Genomic DNA, 23272 nt, shown 5'->3' with positions numbered 1-23272 from the left:
AAAACAGTTATAATGTCATAAAAAACAGTAAAATTAGTTATGTTTATTAAGGCAAGACTACTTCCATCTAACTTCGGACTAAAATTGGATTTGCATTTATATGCCATTTTGAAATCTCGAAGTAATAAATTGGAACTTACCGCATTAACGGTATAATCTGCAAACTATACATGGCTCGTTCTCTCTTCAGCACCCTATATATACGCGGCCGAGTGTTGGGAAGACCCAGGTCGGCTCGATACAAAATGTGAGTTTCAAGCGATGGATTTTCCTCTTGCGTCCAGTATATGGACCGACTGACCCAATCCACGCACATGCTTTTTGCTTTACCGTTCGTTGATGTTAGCTGGAATGTTTAATTCATTTTTAGTTTAAGTCATTAGATTTATGGAAATGTTAGAGTAGATCATTTGTTATCATGACCTGTCTTAAGTTTAAAAATTTTTAGATCTAAGAAGAAGAAAATGATATTATATTTTGCTTACTTTGTAATGTCCGCTGCCGTTGATTCTAGCAGAGAAGATTTCTTCAAGATTATTAACCCAATAAGCAATATTTTCCTCAATGTCTATAGCGAAATCGATAGGCACTCCAGTACTTTTAGGTATAATTTCACTTTCACTCGAGTCCAAGTCGACAATTTTGATTGATTCTTGTGATGATATCATAACTTTTGGAATGGGATTAATTTCATCTGATGACGCCGACACAATTTCAGAATACTGTCCATATCCAGCGTCATTATAGGCACGGACCTGTCGATACAAGAAACACAAAAATTATGTTTATTACGTTTGGATTTTACTTGTCAATTTAATATATTAATTAAACTTACGTTAAAGCCCTAAAAAATATATCTATGCAAAAAATAGGTCAGATTTATGTTACCGTTTATTATACAGTATATAAATAATAAAATAATACATATGTATTTAATAAAAAGATTAAAAACATCGAATTACAACAAATTACCAAAAAGTAAATAACCTAACTCTTCGTCAGTTTAGACATAAGCCATAATATCAAAAACAGCCACTACCGACCCTTTCCCGGTTCACCCGAATGTAAATTAGATTGTTTTTTATTAAATCGAACACTCTACCTAACCATAAGGTTATAAAGCTAAGTACTTTAAGATCAATTAAACGATTCAAGTCCGGTGTCTTTGCTAGGTTACGGAGTAACCTGTATTAAAGATATCAGTTCCTTCCCCATATTATCGTCTACACTAATCTATACTAATATTATAAAGCTGAAGAGTCTGTTTGTTTATTTGTTTGAACGCGTTAATCTCAGGAACTACTGGTCCATTTTGAAAAATTCTAAAACTGATTTAGATAGCCCATTTATTGAGGAAGGATACATATGTAACACGGGCGGCGCGCTAGTCATGAATGAAAAAGGACCTGAAAGAAGTAAGTGGCGGCGGGCGCGAGGTCGGTGAGCACGAGCTGCGTGCGCGCGGGCGGCAGGCGCGCGGGCGCGCACGCGGCCGGGCGCGCGCCCCGCCGGCCCGCCGCCCAGCACTGCGCCTCGTAGCCCACCAGCACGCCGTTGCTGCGCTGCGGCGCGTGCCACCGGAACGTGGCGCGGTTCGAGCCGCCGCTGCCGAATGTTGCTCGTTCTTACAAATCACGTTTAACAAATAGTAAATTTATTATTGGCTATAGCGCCATCCAGTTTGAAATATATAAAATCTCACACTATCACTTGTAGTGTGAAATTAAGACTGTTGTAATTTCTATTCCCTGGAAAGTTAGGATGAAACTCTTGAAGGCGTAATATTCGTTTTATTACTTGTCATTTCAGTCTATTTGTGTTATTGGCATTGCGATAAAGTGCAATGATGCCCTACAGAAATAACGTGTGAACCTCTACGTATGTACTTCACTCCACCCACGGTGCGCCTATAACCGTACGTATTACGTATGAGAGCGCGGCACGCACCTGCTAGCGGGCTGCACGTAGAGCCTGGGCGCGGTGGGCGCGGCGGGCGGCGCCTGCGGCGAGCGGGCCCGCGCGCGCCCCGCCGCGCCGCCGCCCCACTGCGTGTGCGCGCGCACCGACACCTCCACCGCGCTGTACGGCTCGATGCGCCGCGACCGTACGCCCACCCACGGCTCCTCTACTGTTTTCTGAATATACATACATTTTTAAAGATAAAAAGTAGGTACCATTAAAAAAGTAAGGATTCGTAAGGACTACAAATCGTTTTATTAGGAAAAATTAAAGTTAAAAAAAAAAATATTTTTACGAGATTTACGAGCGTATCAATTACGTACAAACTTAGACTGGTCACCACCGCTCATTTGCACTTTGTTATATATTTTACACTTTCAGCGAAATCAGATTTACATCATCACTTTTTCACTTGGTCCTAATAATGCATTATAAAACATTAAATGTTTACCTCAATTTTGAACTGTCCCGGGAACTGCAAGCTGACGTCATAGTAAACGCGGCTATTGTTCACGTTAACCCTCGTGGCTGGAGCCCAAGTCACGTTGAATTTATCCCATTCCCCTTCCACGGCGATTGACGATGAATTTATCGTCTCTGGTATCGCAATGATTGATTCTGCAAATAACACAAATAGAAATCAGCATATTTTCTTTTTAAATTAAAAGCTTTTTTTGTATTGAGATTAGTAGAAAAATCAGTTAGGAGTATTTTTATCTATTTATTTATAACGATTTATGGTTCACAATATTGCCCTTGCCTTCCACTGAAAACTTGTGGAACGCACGCACTAGCAATATCGACCACTCACCACTCCCATGATGCAGTGTCGGATCCCGTACAGCAATGACGTGTACCCTGGGTATGAGCTCAGCGGTATACTTCCCCGCGAGGTCGGACACGACGGCCCGGGATGCATCCTGCACCCACACCAGGCGCCCGCTGAAGTAGCACAGCGGGCCCAGTGTCGCCGTGCCGGATAGACGGCTAACTAGCGTTCCGGATATCTGAGGAGTGAATCAGATGAAGTTCGTGTCAAACAATGCTAGGGATTCTCTTCAAATAATATACTGGTTAGAACTTAAAAAATACCACTAAGACATTGTTTCAGATCCTCTATCTGAGTTCTTTTACTGGACATAGACATAGATATAAACATAGATAAACATTTATTCACACGCAAGAACATACACAACAACTTACAAAAAAGTCAACAACACTGAACATCATAAAGATGAAAATAAGAAAAGCATAAGCAAGACACCACAATTTAACGAGAAAAAAATACATATATGTATATTTGGGTTGCTGTTGTGTGTTATGACTGTGGTCGAATAGTCCATGAGAGCTTACCTCGCTGACTCCGGGAGCAATTCTATCAGCTGTCAACGCTCTATGCAGTTCAGAACCATCATAACTCCTCACAAGCCAGTAGAGCCATTTATTTTCTAAATCTGCCGTGAGACCCATCACTAAAAAGACACAATATTTTTTTATATTACTTATAATTAGCGGTCCGCCCCGGCTTCGCCCGTGATACATATATAGCCTATAGCATTCCTCAATAAATGGGTTATTAAACAAGAATTTTTCAAATCGGACCACTAGTTCCTGAGATTAGTGCATTCAAACAAACAAGCAAACAAACTTTTCATCTTTATAATATTAGTATAGATTCTGTTCATAGTGAATTCTAACACGAGATATGATATAATTTTATAATTTTACTCTTTCAACAACAATTTTTTTGTAAATTACACTAAATAAATTGTCATCATCAACAATTTAAAGTAAAAATTGTAAATTTTTACAAACCTTGCTTTCCGCTAAATAGTTGTGCTGGATAGTAAATCAGTTTATTTTCGCCATTAAGCCTAGCAGCCTCGACCGCGTGTCCTGTGTTCCAGTATATGTACGCTCCCAGGGAATCTATTGTAAGCTCTTTCGCAACAGTAACTATGGGCACTGGCTCCCTGTTACTCCCGTCGAAATTACCACGTGTTATCTTTAAAAAAAATCTTACATAAATTATCATATCTATCGGAAACACTTATATTTTTTTTTTTAATAAAACAATTCAACGGTAATGATATATATTCTCACGGCTGTATTGCTTGTGTACATGTATGCTTGTGCATGTAGGCTTAGCTGCTTTTCAGAATACATTGGATTTTAGCATATTAACTCTAACTCTCAACTCGTATTAAATACAGCTCTCTTAATATTTTATTTTTTTCACTTACCAACTGCTGTTTAGGATTAGACCAATAAATCTTTTTGCCAACCCAGTCCACAGCCAAACTGCCAACGTTCTCCATATTGGGCATAAAGTCTCTTTTGCGTGTCGTCGTGTTATACCACATCACAGTGGAAGCATTTGTAACCAGATAAAGTTTATCCCGATACCAAGATATATCAATAATCTTTAGATTTTCGAGATCTCGTCTGTGGAAAAAAAACAAATAAAAAAAGGGCACCAATTTCGATCGATGTAACTATCATACATATTTAACATACCGATGAATTAAAGTTTGTAAATTATCTCCGGTTAAATCTGTCTGCAAAAGTCCATCAGGACCTGACCACAATAAAGTGCTTTGTAAAGTAGTCGGTGTAGATTTCAAAGTCTTTCCCACAAATTCTGAAGACCACGGACCTGAAACACAACATATTCCGTTGATATCAGAAAATTCATGTGTTTAAATTTTAGATTATTGACAATAATTAAGATCCTTACCTGAACCAGATTGTGTCACTGCTGCAACTCTGACCACATATTCCGTGTCCTGTTCGATATTTTCAACGATACGCGTAGATTCCTTAATGTTTTTTCTGAAATAATTTATAAATATACTGTAGCCTATAATTCATTTTTTTTACATATTTTTATTGCATTCTGGTTCAACTTCAATTACAATCTATTAAATCATCTAACATATAAGAGTTATTACGAAAAAAGCGGCTTAACATAATTTCAAATAACGTACATATCAATAGTTTCCCCCGTGCCCACATGCGTCAACTGCAAGTGGAAGGTCCACTGCTGCCACGCGCCACTCCCCTGGTGGCCCAGCAAATGTGGCGGAGACCAGGACACCTTCGCGCGACTGATTCCCATCACACTCTGAACACCCAACGGTGGATTGACCGGCACTGGTATGGGTTGACAACTCCGTAAAGCAACTAGCACTTGTCTCGTCGCGATGTTCTTGGTGTTGTACGCTACGGGATACTCGTTGTGGAAGTAACTGTCGCTTTTCGCGTGATACTCTTCGGTGAGCATTTCTTTGCCGTTCGTCCAGTAGAATAACCCGTTGGCGTACGCGATTGACCGCGGCGAGAAAAACATTGGTGTTTGTGTGTTGCTACGAAAGTCGGTTACTTCGCGCCTAAAATAAAAATTTACTCAATTATTTAGCCGTCACGTTATTGCGTATCTGATTAAATTGTTACACGTGTTTTATCTTAATAGAAAAATTATATCATGTATTCGTGAGTATTTTCTAAGAATTTTCTATGAATTACCACACATATTGCATCTTTACAAATGAAACATTATTGCGGATGTGTGATATATTTTCTGTTATAAATTAGCTGTAATACAAACCCATCTAAAGAAACTGCCAGCACTGTATTTCGACGCAAATGAGCAACCAGTAATCTAAAATCAGCGTGGTCTACGGTAAAAGCTCCTAGATGAGCATCTCGCACTATGAGTTCTGGCGAAGCTTCGTACCGTACTCCGTTTAAGATATTTGCTAAATCGATTCGATATAGACCACCCCGCTCTATACCACGGAGCGCCCAAAACAGATATCTGTAAAGAGTTATTAATATCAGTCAAATCAAAAACCTACAATACATTTTTTCTTAATGTGACTTGACATGTTGACTGTAGGTAATTGATAATAAAGTTATGGTTTATGCAGCAAATAGATAATGAGTAAAAAATATTGAACTCTTTATTAAATACCATTATAAGGATGAATATGATATGTTTTTTCTTACCCATTGTAAGCGTCTACTTCAAAATGAATAGGGCGCGAATGGAATCCAGCCAATGTAAACATTTTATTTTTTCCATCGAAATCACAACGCGATATTTCCCAACTTGGGTACATACTCGCGTTATTCAAACTTCCTTCGTTTTTGTGGTAAACTTCACCAAGTATATACAAATGTTTATTCAACCAGTCTACAGACAGATCAAGAGGTTTGTACGATATGGTATCTGGTGTCAAAATTGCTTCTGGTACATTCTTTTTCGATAGAGAACTTCTATAAACATACCCGTTAGACACAGATATGAACAGAGAATTGCTTGAGATATCAACACCCACGCCTAGAACAAAAACAAAAAAAAAGACAATAAACAATAAGAAAACCTCTTGTTATTTCAAGATAGTGTAAGCTAATACATTACAAATCGTTACCTGTTATATTATGATCCGTGCTATATAGTTCTATAGGGTCAGATAGCATGTCATTTGCAGAAGCTGCCAGTATATTATGCTCTCCTCCCAAAATGAGAACCGGTTGTTGAGTGGGTATGGCTTAAAATATGAAAAAATAATATTTATAACAAAAGGTATTTGATTGACTACGTAATAAGTATAGGCTAAATATAAGCTCATCGAATGTTATTTCCAGTATATTAATGATCTGTGTTGTGATAGGAAACAACTTAAAAATACATATTTTTTATTTTTATTTTTTCGAAATGCAGCCTTTGTATTTAGGTAGTACTTACATGTAGGTAGAGGTGGGGTTGATATTCGGACATAGGCCCTAGGTCCTTCACCCACTGCATTTCGCATCGCTACAGATACTTCATACTCCCGCGCGGGGGCTAAATTTTGAAACATGTAAAACAGCGTTTTGTTTGATGCCGGCATGTCCTGTAAAAAGATTAATGTATACTAAGACAAATATGGATGAATATCTGGAAATAAAAATATTATTATTATATAGTGGATTGTTAAATTAAATGTTTGGCTCTAAGTCTAATGAAATAATCGCAAAACCGAACCTCTAATACGTCCGTATTCGGCTGAGTATCGGCGAGCCTCAGTACATAGGATATCAAAGGTCCATTAGGAAAAGGTCCCGGCTCCCAGGATATTGCAACCCGGCTCGGATCCGGAGCCGCGGCTCTAAGTGCAGTGGGCGCAGAGCTGGGTTTACCACTCTCTAGAGTCGATATGACTACAGAGGGCGATGAGTATACTGGCTCGCCGGCACTACTGCGACCCGATAGGAAAATTGCGACTCGAAACTGAAATAAATGAAATTGAACTGTAAACACTTTCGGCGTGTTTTTTGTGTAGATAATGATAAAACTAATCTAGTGGTAAGTAATTGTTATACATATTAAACGTGTGAATTATATTTTAAGAAGTTCTATCAATCCATTATTTCAATTGATAAATTTCTTATTTTATCTGTAGCAATTTAATATTTATGGAATAAAAGTATACGAAAGTAAAAGTTGAAGAAAAAATATTTACCCGATATTTCGTATAAGGTCGTAAATTCTCAACATTTATAATGGACTTATCGGAACGACTGGAATTAGAATAGTATTGCCAACTGCCAGGAAGCTCTTCGTATCGCCATTGTACAAGGTAGCTCAGGTTGCCAAGATTTGGTGCCTCCCAAACAAGAGAGAGAGATGTCGCTGTTAAACTATCGGCAACTAGAGCTGGTGCAGGAGGCGTGCCTATAAGATCTGTGGAATACATATAGAATGGTTAATTGATGATAAAATGTAGTACATAATATTTTTCTTAAAAATCAGTTAAATATTGTATTTGGTACACACCTCGTATCATTTGAAAATACGTATTGAGAGCTTCATTGCATCCCATAACACAATATAGCTCCCTGGAAAGCGCCATCTCCGAAGTGACATTCTGTTAAATAATCAGTTTGTAAATAAATATTCCAAAGAAAATTATAATAATATAAGCTCACAAAAAAGTAAATACTCACACAAGCCGTTTGGCAAGATATTTCTAATCCTTCCAACCAAAGACCGCATCCTATTCTGCACTGTAATTATAAAGGATACTGTTACTAATAAGGTCTATCAAGCGTGAAATAACTGGTTTGAAATAGACGAAGTTTAAAAAGCGTATAACAGCTAGTGAAAGGGGTAAACTCCATTTAATAACATTAGATATGTTACGTCAAGATGTTTTATAGAATTGAGATGTGATGTGGTACATCACCATTAACATATTTACACTTTTAATTAACCATAACAAAATTATACATTTTTCAATTAGTGATGACATGATAGACAATGACATGCCGTGTTTACCGTAACAAAATTAACATTAATTTAACTACAAAATGTACGGGCGCTAATACAATTAAACCACCCATAGTTACTATAATAGAAATTTTGTCATATAATCCTATTGTCCGATTGTATTATAAGTGCGTTTTGTAACTATAAATATAGGTCGTCAATGCTTTGTTTACACTCGTTTCAAAAACGAAGAGGAATGGATTTCGCATTTGTTTACACCATATGCGCACATGTTCTTGAATAGCTATACGTATAATCATTCACAGACGTTGTACTCGAAACTCGAGTGGTTGAACGTGGAATGTCATTGCTACTGCCTGTCAATTTTTTAACGTATCCTAAAAATAAACTATTTAAGGCTCGTGAGAAGCCGTATACACGTTTGTAACGGACTTTTACGGTTGAGAAACGACCTTTACGGGTGGTGATTTAGTTAACGCAGGTGTCTTGACATTACACGAACCACCCTCTTCTGTTTAAGAATATTCTCAAGAAATGAAAACATGGAGTTTGGTATCAATAATATTTAAATAGTGTAAAAATTAGGGATTCATAAATAAATATCAACGCAGCGGTATCTCATTAAGTACTCCATGACGTTGAGTCTAATTGTATACATCCATAATTTTATTAGGATCACAGTGAGCGTCCTCCATTCTTTTAATGAAGTTATCAGCTTATGTCATCGCATAATTTGTTGATAATGTCATAACATACCGTAAACATACATATAATAAACATATTCTATTGCGTAAAACCGCAAATGTACTTCAATAATTTATGTGAAATATGTTTCAAACAAGATTAGTTACTTTGTAGTTAAACGCATCAAAGCCGACGATTTCCAAATTATTTTAATATCCTTGTAATTTTCGCAATACCAATATATAGCTTGCAATTTTATTACACACTGAAGTTAACACCATGTCCATCCTCGGGATTCATAATACTCCAACGCAGCAATTATAACGCGATCCAATTAACAAATGAGTTGTCAACTATCAGTGCATTTTGTTTCGGGCGCAATTCCCTGGGTCGAGACCTCGAACGCACATTCATCAGTGATCTGGGGCACCTGATTCATCACCACGAGCCACGCGAGATGAGCCGGCAATTAGTGTGCGAACATTGTTGTACCATTTATACACAATTTTAACAGTCTGCGTTCGACTTCTAACTTTTTTATTAATGAACTAGCATTGTTAACGTTATTTCTGTCTACAGTTCCTGTATTATCCATGTAGAGTGAGAAATTCACAGTAGAAATACATAGTGGGTAAATATAATTATATAAGTATATTATATTATAAAATAGCAATAAATATAGGAAATTATTATTGTGTATTGAAAATTATTCTAATTCGAAAACATTTTTTGCGGATAACAGGTTATTAGTTGGGTATTACATTATTAAGTGTTCAAAATGGGGATCTTAGAAATTTGTGCACAAAGAGAATAAATACCAAAACCGTCAGTGATAATTTACAGCTAACATGGTCCTTCCGCCATTGATGCCGCTTGTCACAACACCACGCCTAACAAACCCTCCAAACATTTATTGATGCCAACGGAAGAACTCCATTCATATAACGGAATATTAACATACATGTCAAATCCAATTTAGCACAATTTGTAATAGCCCGCGTTTTCAAGGACGTAAAAAATTATTACATTCATTTTCAATTACCGAATTTTATTTTAATCCTAATTACAAACTTATCTCTTCTTTTCTTAATTAACGGCTCCACCCCAAGCTTAGCTCAAAAAATGATATAAAGAAGAAAGTCAAACAATTTTAAGAAATAATTTTAAACATACGATTAGTGAAGACCATAAAACATATAAGTACATTATCGTCTAATTAAGCAGCATCCTGTCTCGTGCCCTAATAATAACAAAACAATAGTTGCTCCCTTTAGAGTCATTAAAATTGTCGTTGTAGTTAATTGTTGGAACGATTTCGGAAACCAGCTCGGAAGTCCAATTGGGAGCGCGCCGGATGCAGGGCGATGTGAAAGCACTCTACCATGCTTTGGTATGCTTAATCATAAGGTATGATTGAGGTTTCAGTTACTGTATCCTGTCAACTCGATAAGAGACTTGATATATCCGTTAAAACAAAAAGTCCGCCCGGCTTCGCCCGTAATACATACATACCTATAACACGCCGCTTTCACTATAGTGAAAAATTTTTTGGAATCAATCCAGTATTCTTGACATTAGCGCGGTCAAACAAGCTTCAGCTTCATGTAATCATTCCCAATCCCATTACAGATTTCTCCCATATATTCCCATGCCTACAAGCAGAGACTATGACATGTGTATGTTTTATCTAATCCTATCTACATATTAATATTAAAATTAAATAGGTAAAGTGACAGTACACATCAGTTAGGCATGCAACAGTGATATCCACGTTGCGAAGTGTTGCTGATACATTATTATCAAAACCGATTTGTAAATAGGCGCCGGGGGGATAAGTAACGATAAATCTGTTTTTCTAACTGTATTCGTTATTGACCCGTGATAAACTTTAAGATACTGTAACCCATATTATATATTTAATTACACGCGTCTATCATCTGTACGTTCTGTATGAAACGCGTGTAACCATAAATAATACCAGGAATTTTATTACTAATCGGTTGATCGCATATTAAATGATAGGCAGCTCAGATTTAAAGCATATGTTAAAACTTAAATGTAATATGCATGTAGCTTGTTGTAACTTTTATTAGTTAAAACAAAAGAAGATAAGAAACGTACAGAATTTTGTTTCAATCGAGGTTAAAGTTGTGTACATATACTAGTATCTCTTTTTTGATATTAAATTGAGTGCAATGCTCACAACCTACGTAAACGTCTCTAATTCTCTCACATAAGTCTATTCTATAGCGTGTGTATGTAGGATCCATCGAGCGAATTAAACAGAGATTTAAATGTAAAATGTGTCCAGGTCACGCGCTAGCCCACGCCAACCGCTTGACTCCGGCAATTGGATAATATAAGGACAAATTGGGACCCACCGTCATGTTTCCCGCCCCACTCTTGCTTTCGAGAGCACTCTAACTCTAGTGTGATACTATGCTAGCCTCTAAAAGGCAATGTGAATGTTCTTTTATTTGTATCAATTTGAACATCAATCAAGTGCAAAACGTAAATACCCTTGAATGACGAAAGCAGCTGATATGATATTAAATTTAAATATAATCGTTAAATTGAATAAAACTTAGAATAATGATATGAGAAATGTTTTGACTTTAAGAAATAGACTTATCTATTTTGTCGTTTATAATACAGCGCACTCTTGCCATAAAATGGCTATATTGAAGGAGTATAAAAGGACTTAACTCGATGATTATAGGCTCATTGAAGGCGTCGACGCATCATTCTATTTCTGTTCGTCAGTGTAGCCGTTGAGAGTCCAATAAATGGGCAATAAATCAAAACACTCCATGCTTAAGTGCACTTGCGACAATTTCGCTCGACGGATGAACGCGGTTACGTTTAAAGGGCAAGGGGTGGGGACAGGGTTGGGCCGTGGAGGGGGAGGTTTGAAACGTTGAATGGCCACGCGCATGAGAGTGGTTCACCTAATGAGGAAATAGGAATTAGCGGTCGACGCTTCTGAATGCAGTTCTTTATTAATGTAACAAGTTATAACATCATATTTTATATTATTGTTTTTGGTTTAGAATATGATTATTTCTACGATATAGTGAATTAACAAAAATCCTAAAACGGTACCTACATTTCATGTACAAAATTTATTTTCTAATTAATTAAATACATTTACACATATGCTCTACTAGCTAATTTTAACTGTATATCTCTATGCTTTTCGTTTAAGTTTTTGTGTAAAACTGTATTTGTGTATTAAGTATATATAAAGTCGCACTATGTGCCATGCTTTTGCAAATATACGAACAGAAGGTATGTTTGTACTAAAGAACCCAGGCTATTTATAATGTAATCTAATAATAGATTCGTCTTTTTATTCATTCATGCACCTGCTTATAAGCTTTAATTAACACGTCTCATTATTAAGACTTTAATTTTAACAAGGAAATGCCTACGCCTTCATCTTTGTCTAGATATAGCCCTAATCTAAATTGCCTATAGCAATATTAGAGCAAGTCGTTTAATTTGAATTAAGCCGTCTGTCTATTCATTCATATTAATAGCATAACATTATGTACATCATGTCGCTTCAATAAAAAATTTTGAATCAAGAATAAAAGTCGTTTCGCTGTACTTTTTAATATTTAAACTTGGAGCAATTTAAACTTACCTAATAAGTATTTTCTTAAGAACCTAATGACCTTTCTTTATTGCTTGTATAAAATTAAGCAGTTGATGCTACATTCCTACGCTGAAGTTATTAAACTAACCATTTAATTTCTAGTTAATTCGATTTTAAGCAGGATTTCCTCCTTTCTAGTTATAGTGGAGAAAAATCTTAAAGCTTGAATAAACAAAGCTAACGAATGATTACGAGTTAATGAAAGGGCCGAGACAAGTTTATAAGAACACGCATATCTCAATTAGCCATTCCAATTGCTGGGCCGCGATAAACGCTCCATTAGACCCTTTCTTATGAAAGTTCTCATGTGAAATTATTATGTCAACTTTATTAATAGACTACAAGAGATACAAATAGTGGTAAGTTCTTACAGATAGATGAAAGTTTGGTATATTCATAAATTGCTTCCTTAAATTTTTAGACTCCAGTATTGCATGCAGTATCAAACATCCATTTATTTTTTTAAGTATTATAATAGCCACACAAGTTATGTGTTTTGAATATAAAGAATTTAAAAATAGTATAACATTTATTCAGACAAAGCTACTCCAGATTCTCAAGTCAACTCATCTTTTCATTATTAAAATGTTTTAATACATGCTTATAACAATTTAATAGCAGGCCAATGTTTATTGATTTCGCTAAAAGAAAAGTCTCATAAATCCACATAAATGACTAAATCTGTATACATATATGTATCTATAGTACGCTGTATTTATGTTTTATATTACGGCTAAACGCATTTGCTTGATTTGGTTTGCATCCACTTGGATTTATGCTAATCGTAAAAATGATTTTTTGCATTTCTAAATTACAAATGACATCTTAACCAGAAATAGAGTAAGCAGCCAGTAGTACAATAGATAAAGCAAACATGACGTACAAATCACGTCAACTACCATATTACATTAATTCAAAATGTTCTCAGCCTATCGTTGATATGTATAATATATACGCTAGGTACGCGCCTACCGTAATATTGAATTAATAAGGTATCACGCATATATTTCGAGTGAACAGGTATTGTTCCCAGCATTTTATGATAAAGTATTTATGATATGGTAGTTTGTTTTGAATATTCATAACAAAACACTGCAGAGCCAATGGCCGGTCTCATTACAATTCCGTTGCATTTGTAACATTGTTTTGATGGTTTTGCTCTACTGACTTGACGAATAAATTATTCAAATTTCCGATTCCCACTTGAATATTACAACTATTTCCCACGTTTACGTTATAATTTTATATTCGTTTGACTTATGGTCAAATTTAATTAATGTCACTCATATGAATGCATTTAAAAAATTATATCATTGTCAATAGCTATTTATTGTAATCTTTTATATTATATGTTACATGCCAATTAACTGTTATTAACTTAATGTAATTGTTTTTGGATTAATACAATGTAAACGTATTACTTATAGCTTATCAATTAAAAGACTTCAACGAGCAAAAGGTAAATGATAGGAAAATAATAAATAATATTTTAGCGTCAGTATCATTACGAAATATACTCATATAAATAGATGAAAAATTAATATAGCGTATACATATTATATGAAGATATTTACTGTTTCACACGTATATCATACTTTTGACTCAACTTCCGATAGGGATATGGTCATTTCCGAACGCATAGGCAATGAACCGGTAAAATTGGTCCGTTGAATTCCTCTACATTGAAAAAAAAAAAGTTTTATTCCTGTGAGAACCCTGACGTTTTTCTATTAAGATATTCTGGATTCAAATATTGTACCATATAATTGAGTATACCTACTATTACAATCATTATAACATATTGTGAAAAGATAAATAAAATGATTACAATAAAAAAATGAAAATGAAAACGAGTTGAAAAAGTATCAGATTTAATTCTTAACTTAGGCAAGTTATATATTTGATATATAATTTGAGCTATAACGAAGATAAAACAAAATTGTGGTGATTGATGTTCATAGCTGGATAGATAAATCAGTTACATTTCATTAAACTCGACCCAGAGCTCATTGTTAACATTGCTACCATTGAATAACAACGTTCGAAGTAACTCCAATGACCCTTTTTCCTCTGACTCAACATATCGACGCATTCATTTCAAATTACATCTTCGACCTCGAACGTTGCTCGCGATACTTGCAGATTTTTTATCTGGGATTGTTCAATAAACTGCCGGGATGAAAACTAACTCTAAAATAGATCCGAGGGGAGCTGGCAACTAGTAGCTTCCTTCCTGCGTCCATCCGGCGACGACTCTCACGCGACCCCCGTCTGCACCATAGCGTACCTCCGACGTATGGTGGATGACCATCTAATAACCCAACTTCCTGAACTTTGCACTGATCCACGGGTTAACAACCCACTCATTGCAATTTACATTGATATCGACGATTATAGTTTCAAAGGGAGAAATACAAGCCGTCCTGTTGTTTCTTCTCGCATACAATTTTGACATGTTAGCAAAAGCCGCGGAGAACCGTTTAGATTTCGTACTTGTATCGAAGGATCATTGCCATTGAATCAACATTATTGTACTATAATGTATTTTATTGATATAAGCACATAACTGCACACACACACACAACGTGTCGTATAATACCTTACATTATTACCTCAATTTTTTATGTATAAGTACGTACATCCGTCTCAAAGTTAATAAGTTTGAGTAATGTTTAAAAATACATGTTATACATCACCTCATCTTAACTTTCTCCGTATTCATATATCAACAGGAACTCGTGTTTACAAATATACAAGTAAAGGAAAGGCAGGTAAAATTGTACGGATTCATTGCCATGCCGTTAGTCCTTCACACGTTGCCTCTGTTGAGAGATGTTACCAACATCCCAGTGATGTGCGTATTGACACTACACCGTGCTACTTGATAACTTTTAGCAAACTAACAAGTGATAAACCGAGTTTTAAAAATATTATTGTTAGATAATTATAAACATTTCGATTGATTATATTTTATGTTACAATTATATTATTAGTAAACAGTTAGGTATATATTTTATACAATTCGTTACAAATATTTAATTTTCCCCATCCCATTTTCCTGTTACATCGTAAAAAAATGCTTCTTACCTAATTCAAATATTTTTAAATCGTGTCGATACGTTCAAGTTGTTACTCATATTTCCGACAAACGAGATGTAATATAACAATTTAAACAAACACAAATTCTGACAAGTCAATTGAGTCCATTTATACTAGCGAGCGAGGGTGCGCGCCCCAACCTACCACTTAAAGCGTTTTTGCGATGGGTCTGCGTAAATTGACCCCAAACTGATAATTTTGACATTAACCAGTCGTAACTGTCAGAATTTGGCGGGAAATGTATGTTTTATGTCTGGGGCAACGTTTGAGCGTGATGGATCGCAAACAAGAATAAATTCAAAAATTTAAATAGGTGCATAGCTTATCTGACTCGATGTTAAAGTCATAGTTAATGAAATAAAAATATACTGAAAACGTATAATTAAAAAAAGTAAGGGCAATCAACGCGTCTGTTTTTGGAATTCAAATTTACGTTATATCATTTTCATTCAGATTGTACTATCTACCACACTTGTTTGTCAAATATAAACAATATTTTAACAATATAAACTTGTTGTGGGTATAATGCGTTTATAACGTGTAAAGCTGGCATGCTCTAGTTACCGCGGTATCATCCTGCAAACGGGTTCTTTATTAACTTACATCCTTGCTGAACATTGTCCTCTTACTATTGTGTTGCTATGTGTAAGTCATAGAACGTTCCCGAATGTATATAAAGACATACATTTTTGATAATTCACTCTATCAAAATAAATACTTATCACTACTAAATACACACAAATGGAAATGTTATTTAATCGGTATCATTAAGATTCAGTATGAGTGGCGATCTCCATGTCTTTCTACGGATACGTTGCTAGGAAATTAAAATTTATTAAAAAAGAAACAACACTTTATAAATACATATTATCTTAATGTTCAATACTATCTATGTTTTTGAACTACTATTCATTAAATGTCTTATATCGCAAAAAAGGTCGGGTCAATATGATGCGATTCACTTATCAATCCGTAATTATAAATGTAGGTAATTATTTTCATATGGCAACTGGCAACTGTTGCTCACCTTTCGGGACAAAATATTTTTTATCTTCATTGTAATATGCGTTCTACAAACAATATTGGACAATCCAGTAAATTCAACTTATAGGTAAATATGTATAAGTTAAAAACTTGCAGTCCAAATATTCCGTTTATTTTAATTTAGGATGTAATTAAAATGAATTTATTGAGAATTTAAACATGTTTGATGTATTGACGTGAACATGAGTCTAATAATAATCCTCTAAACAAGTGAACATCGTTTATTTCAACAACATAATGGTTACCGCCATTTTACATCGGCAATAGAGACTGACGGATTAGAGTGTGCTCTACATTGCATATCATCGACGAACATAGTTTAAAATACTTTAATAAGATTTATTGATATATTAATATCGATTACTATATTATAACAATAACAGTTATCATGAACAGAATTAAAAAAACTATATTGGGATACTTGCTCATAGTTTGCAAACGTAAAGAAATGAAAGTCTATTTATAAATGCCCTAAACCAACATATTTTAGTACTCAATTTCAGAATAAATATTTTAATTTAGGTGGAGTTATAAACAAAACAATTTCCGTTTAGTCGTTAAATTTACATTGGGCAACACCCGATATAATGTAAAACAATAAAAATAAAAACAAAGTAACTTATCACTGGAAAAAGTTTTATGACGAGTTCTTACGTACATAACAATTTATGTGACATATTTCACGCACAAATTATACCGATACGGGCTTTATTGCTATTTTAATGTAAACAGTTAATTAATTACCAGGATGGATAGTTGGAAAAGAGAGAAGTCAATAGAAACTTTACCTTAATTCTATGGAGTTAAAATCTTGATTGCGAAATACACATACTAATGAATTATAAATTAAAGTAGTTGTAAATAAAGTTACGATGCCACCAACTTTGAAGACAAAAAGGTTCCCTATCTATAGTTATAATAGTAAAATGTTGCAGTACAGAATAAAAAACATTTAACAATTACAATATATTATAGTTCAACTGATGAAAATTGACGTTATAGGAAACCTACCTGATTGGATTCATAGCTACAGCTTTAATGGAATGTTACATAACTTTTATGCTGCTATACAAATAGGATAGGGGTGCGAAATAGTAATAGGTTGGTACCTATATAGGAATAGGTAAATATAAACTTTATTCAAATGAAAACATATTTTGATTTCATCTCATGATTGACCGAATCGAAAACGTATTAAAACAAGTTTCTTAATTATGTAAAAAGTGACAATCATAATCATTAACTTTTATAGCTATAGTTATACATTGAATATTTAATAATAATAAAGACGTACTTGTTGAACGCTGCAGTCGGACCCACAGTTCACGTCGAAATGTGTCTCGCCGGTGCGATTCTGTAGGAAAAATAAAAGAGAATGTTAGTAGATAAAATTTGTACGGGCGATGCACAAAAAGCGCGACAGGTTGATTATTTTTTATAATAAATAATCAGGTTCAACTTCCACCGGAGCCCAGGCTAATAGTTTCCGGCGTGACTGCGCGCGCGCACTGGAGCGTGCCTGTGCTGATGTGACATCGAGATTCGGTCCTTTCTACCTGCTCAATCTCTTGCGTATTACCTGAATTTAAACGGTAATTTAAACGGTAGTAAATGGTACGAATAAATGGTTAATCATGAATATATAGCTAATTATTTATACGTCTTACCTAATTATTCCATATAAAAATCATAAGAATCACAGGCAAGTAGAAAATTACGTTGATGAATTGTCAAGTTGTACTTCAATAAATCCGAATTAATAAAAAACACTTAACACAAATTACAAAGATTGCAATGTAATTTAATTATGTAAATATCATCATTAAGTAGTTAGATTGAGATATAGATCTTATGGGTAGGTACTATTAGGAACCATTAAATATTTATTAATCTGTAGTATACCCAGGTATCACAATAAGCTGGTTTAAGGCTTTTTAGCGAGCGTGTGAGCGGAACTGTAGTGGTTGTCCTGCACTTCACTGGCCTCTATCTTGATATATGATAGCTATGTGCGGTAGCAATTTTGAGTCTCTACTTTTTAACCTTCATTAAATGTTACCTTGATGCTTGTCATAAGGATTTCCGATATAGCAAAAAGCGGGCCGATCAAAAATTATTCTCAAGCATATTCTCTGTAGATAATAAGATAGAATAATTTTAACGATATGTGGAGCTGGGCTCAAAATACTTTTATGATATTTAGCTCAGATGATAAGCCTTGTTTGTACAGAATATCAATCAAACTATGCAGGCATTTTGGCGTAAAGAAGAATCCAAACACACATCAATCGATAACTTGTTGCGAATATACCTATTTAAATTTAGACAACAATATAATGAATGATACTTCTTCAATACGGGTCTGCATTTCCAAAGGCGCAAAAATATGAAATCATATGTCTGCAACGAGAATGATGTATGGACAATAGACACGCTGCTCTATATTTAGCATGGTTTTGTTGATTACAGCCGCTCGCTAATTGTGTGCAATTACTTGAACGTTGAACTGGCGCGTACTAATCTCAATTCTTAACGGCTTTGTATTTGTTGACAATCAATGAAATTTTAATGTAAGATGTAACGAGCTTCGTTGATCCAATAATACGCCTGTACTTAACATTTAAATTTCATTGAGTAACATACACTATTGTAATTAAACAAGTTATAATAGTTAAATAAATTTTTATTTGACAACAAAAAAAAATATGTACGTGAAATTTTAACTAAACTTACATACAATACCATATAGTAGGTACATTAAACTGCGACATTTCGATCAAGTACCATAATACCGCAATAATAAGTACAGTAAGTTTACAAAAACTGTCTATAACTATAGACAGCAGAAACCATCTATAAAATTTTCAATATACTTACTACCATGTTGCGTCTAAACTTAATTTTGCTTTTCGGGGGTTGCTTAATATCGGCATTTACTTATTAAAATTAAACCAATAAAAATATAATGTAGTAATCTCAATGTAACATTTTTTGACGATTTCTTACAAACCTGAAATGGACATTTTTCGTTGCATCGCGACACAGCTTCCGCTCCAAATTTCTCGGTGATGGAACTGTAATCGCAACCAATTGTCCGAGCGGACAAAGCCAATCCCAGCAGCGACAACACTAGCCATTTGTGCCAATTCTGCGGCGCACTCATTGTGCCCGACCGTCGACACTCTCGCGCACAGTCACTCGACCACACAAAACATACTTATTGTTTGTATCATTACATATCCACACGCTTTATTATCCAAACGTTAGAACGCATTCGAGAAATCACAACTTAAGTTTACCCGCCGGAATTGGGAAAGCGCGCGCGTCAATGTTATGTACGCAAGTGCGAGTGTGGTATGCGCGCGCGCAACGAAAGCTACATTCATACTGATTACTGAACGTCCGCCCGTCGCTTGCTGCCGCTACGGAGGCTACGATTAATTGGGCGCTACGGCAATTATGATATAACGCTACCTGCCCAATTCAATAATGTTACACCTGTACATTGGCAATTATCACATTTTTTCAATGCAATTTTTTTATTTCCTATAAATCATGATTGAAAATCTTTTAGATTATTTGCATACTTATAAATAACTCTACTAAAGGTCTTAATTTTCAACCACAATGGACAAGAAATTCACATATCTTACAATAAGTATACTGTGCTTGCTTATAGGTTAAAAGATTTGAGACATCGCTCTTTACTCTCACTTTTATAGATGTAGAATAAAAGTCGTACTAGTTATGTCACTTATAACTCTAATAAATGCTAAAGCTAAACGGATTTAAATGGTTCTGGTTATTGGATTTGTCTCCGCTTGGATAAGGATAGAAAATTCATAAAGTCCGTAAAGTAACGTATCTAGATATAAACAAGAGGAGATTACTTTTAAGGCGCCTACAAATAACTAAGAAACTTAACATGTAACATCATATTGTAAGAAATCTGCAAGCTATAAAATGCGGCTTCGACGGTCGTCACCTTTTAAAGATTAACGAACGATTACTCCGAAATAACACATCTCTTATGCTTTTAACTTTATTAACCTCGTTGGTAAAATCAAAATTTATAATGCCTTACGCGGATCAAGGTCATGCAACGATAGCAATGTATCAAGAGAGACACGACGCGTCCAATTAATATAACTACCTACATCTTCCTACGCGCTAGCTGCATTCCACTCTGAAGATGATTTCATTGTTTCTCTCTTCATGAAGACGCTTCTGCAAATATTTTGAACTCTTTATTCACTAGAAGCCGAAAAATATAAATCGCATAAAGTTTAAAACCTAGTTATGAAGTCTTTGGCAATTCATCAATGTAAAAGTTTTAAGATGAACGATATCACCTATTCAGAACATATAATTTAGGTATATGGGTTGATTAGGACAAATAAAAAGATATCATAAATACAGCTTCCTTTTGTTTATAACCCAATAGTTCAGCAGCAGCAGTTCCACGCATATCTTCGTGAAATGCATAAAAAAAAAAATTTCTGCAAAAAATGTCTCCAACGTCTGGGTAGGTACCACTCCAGATTCTAAAATAGGATCATAATATGAGAACATTTTCTATCAAATACAAAAAAAAATCACGCTATCTATCAAACAAGTTTTCGAGCTCTAGAGATTGAATTTTCAAAAGTCTTCAAATACATCACCCTTAGTTTCTTAACAAGTCGTTAGGCAGCGTTTATCGCGTGAACTTTGACCGAGAACTTTCAATAAAATTAAATTTAAAATATAGATAGTATAGATCTAATCCTTTTCTTCCTTGCATTACAGCAAATATATTTGATTTCTATACCAATTGCTCTAGCTCTCAATTACTATACATCGACAGTAAATTATAAAATGGTCTGTGGGGTTTCGGCGCTGCGTGCTGTATTACAGGCCTTGGCTTAGTGCAGCAGCAGAGGCTTTTACCTATTTTTCGGTTAAATTTTGCATTATATAACTCATTTATTTTTAAGCAACTTATATATATGTAACAATAGACGTCATTCTGTACATGATATAGTGCAGCTGGGCATTTGAAGTCGCATAACAGGGGTTCTAGATCTTTAAATTTATACTGTCAGCACAACACGCTCTTCACGTGTAATATTTTTATTATGGAACTGTTTTGATATCCCTTATAGTTTAGATGGTCTTTTGTGGTTCTGCATCAGGTGGTCCAGTTTCCAAAATAAATTACAGCCTTTATATTGCTCAGACTTAATATCTATACAACAACAAAAAAATCATTCAATTCTGCCCAGTATTTCCGGAGACAAACAGACACACTTTTTTTTCGTATTCTATCATTGCTTTTATACCCCCTCAAATTATTTTTTTTAATATATATACGACGTACACACGTTTCTTTACTGTTTTATTATATGTATAGATTTGGCTAAAATTGCCAATCCCTATCTTCGCCCGCTTGTTCAAAGGAAATTCCCATAGCAATGAGATAGTTATTAGACAAGATTAATAAGCTTTATTTATATGTGACACAAAAAGCAGAATACAGTTATACGGTATACCTTTAAATTACGTGTTAAATTGTTTGTCCGCGATGGACCCCAGAACTACTCAACCGATTTTAATCGAATTTGCACACCATGTGCACTTCGATCCGACATAAAAGGTAGTATACTTCATATTATTTCAATTACGATAAATGACTACCCGAGCCAAGCCGCGGCGTGCAACTAGTATATTATCACTACATAGTATAAAACAAAGTCGCTTTTTCCGTCCCTATGTCCCTATGTATGCTTTAATCTTTAAAACTACGCAACGGTTCTCAAATCTCAATCTTGATGCGGGTTTTTTTTAATAAATAGAGTAATTCAAGTGGAAGGTTTATATGCATAATAACATCTATTAAACTACTCCAAATTTAAGGTGTGCGAAGCCGCGGGCAAAATATTGTAATATAAAATATTTTTCCTGTATCCTAAACAATGATGATGATGATTCTTTACAATAGTTCATCCCTCTTTTAACCCATTCAGCCCTTTCTCACGATAAAAATTAGCCTGAGTCCTTTCATTTCAGTAACAGATAGACAGACAGCCAGCGAGAGTTACTTTCGCATTTGTAATATTAAATAGGGATTATCATTAAACTACAGATGGGATATGAATGCATCAAATGATAAAAAACGTTTGTTTTTCGTAGTTTTTATACCAGTAGTTATTATTATATATTATTGAGTATATTAAGCACACATGGTAATTTTGGACACCGCGCCATCTACATAATAACATCGTAATCTAGTTTTTTTTATTGGAAAACGCCATCTATACTGTGTATGTGTAAATAATTAACGGAGGTAATGTTATAATTATAGTAAGACAGATCACCAATAGATGGCAGGATATAGATAAAGAAATTTTTGTAAAATAACAAAAGATGGCACAAGAGGATCATTTTAAATAAAATATAATTATGTATTCAGATTGATACAGGCTGCAGTCGATATTATTATTACTAATTCACGTGGCATTAATAATGAATATTTGGATGCATCAGCTCCCACCACTTTAATCATGACGGAGGTA

The 23272-nt window shown here is 34.8% G+C and overlaps 1 protein-coding gene across 1 annotated transcript in view; it reads right to left on the bottom strand.

The window, feature by feature from the left end:
• LOC119834136 (proto-oncogene tyrosine-protein kinase ROS) overlaps nucleotides 1-20091 on the bottom strand; it is a 30049-nt gene extending 9958 nt beyond the window's left edge. The window contains exons 1-22 of the mRNA XM_038358429.1: nucleotides 19729-20091; nucleotides 18013-18072; nucleotides 7951-8010; nucleotides 7781-7871; nucleotides 7467-7687; nucleotides 6989-7234; nucleotides 6710-6857; nucleotides 6393-6512; nucleotides 5968-6301; nucleotides 5567-5776; nucleotides 4947-5348; nucleotides 4697-4791; nucleotides 4477-4615; nucleotides 4203-4404; nucleotides 3775-3964; nucleotides 3313-3431; nucleotides 2771-2966; nucleotides 2411-2577; nucleotides 1948-2135; nucleotides 1407-1605; nucleotides 486-755; nucleotides 141-346 (exon numbers count right to left, since the gene is read on the bottom strand). Of these exons, the coding sequence (XP_038214357.1) occupies nucleotides 141-346; nucleotides 486-755; nucleotides 1407-1605; nucleotides 1948-2135; nucleotides 2411-2577; nucleotides 2771-2966; nucleotides 3313-3431; nucleotides 3775-3964; nucleotides 4203-4404; nucleotides 4477-4615; nucleotides 4697-4791; nucleotides 4947-5348; nucleotides 5567-5776; nucleotides 5968-6301; nucleotides 6393-6512; nucleotides 6710-6857; nucleotides 6989-7234; nucleotides 7467-7687; nucleotides 7781-7871; nucleotides 7951-8010; nucleotides 18013-18072; nucleotides 19729-19881 (4016 nt within the window). The 5' untranslated portion in view covers nucleotides 19882-20091. The remainder of the gene's footprint in view (nucleotides 1-140; nucleotides 347-485; nucleotides 756-1406; nucleotides 1606-1947; nucleotides 2136-2410; nucleotides 2578-2770; nucleotides 2967-3312; nucleotides 3432-3774; nucleotides 3965-4202; nucleotides 4405-4476; nucleotides 4616-4696; nucleotides 4792-4946; nucleotides 5349-5566; nucleotides 5777-5967; nucleotides 6302-6392; nucleotides 6513-6709; nucleotides 6858-6988; nucleotides 7235-7466; nucleotides 7688-7780; nucleotides 7872-7950; nucleotides 8011-18012; nucleotides 18073-19728) is intronic.
• Between the last annotated feature and the right edge of the window lie 3181 nt (nucleotides 20092-23272).

Source organism: Zerene cesonia, chromosome 18 (assembly GCF_012273895.1).
Source record: "Zerene cesonia ecotype Mississippi chromosome 18, Zerene_cesonia_1.1, whole genome shotgun sequence".
Taxonomy (NCBI): Eukaryota; Metazoa; Arthropoda; class Insecta; order Lepidoptera; family Pieridae; genus Zerene; species Zerene cesonia.
Note: the sequence above shows the minus strand (reverse complement) of the source record. Positions and strands in the feature narration are given on the sequence as shown.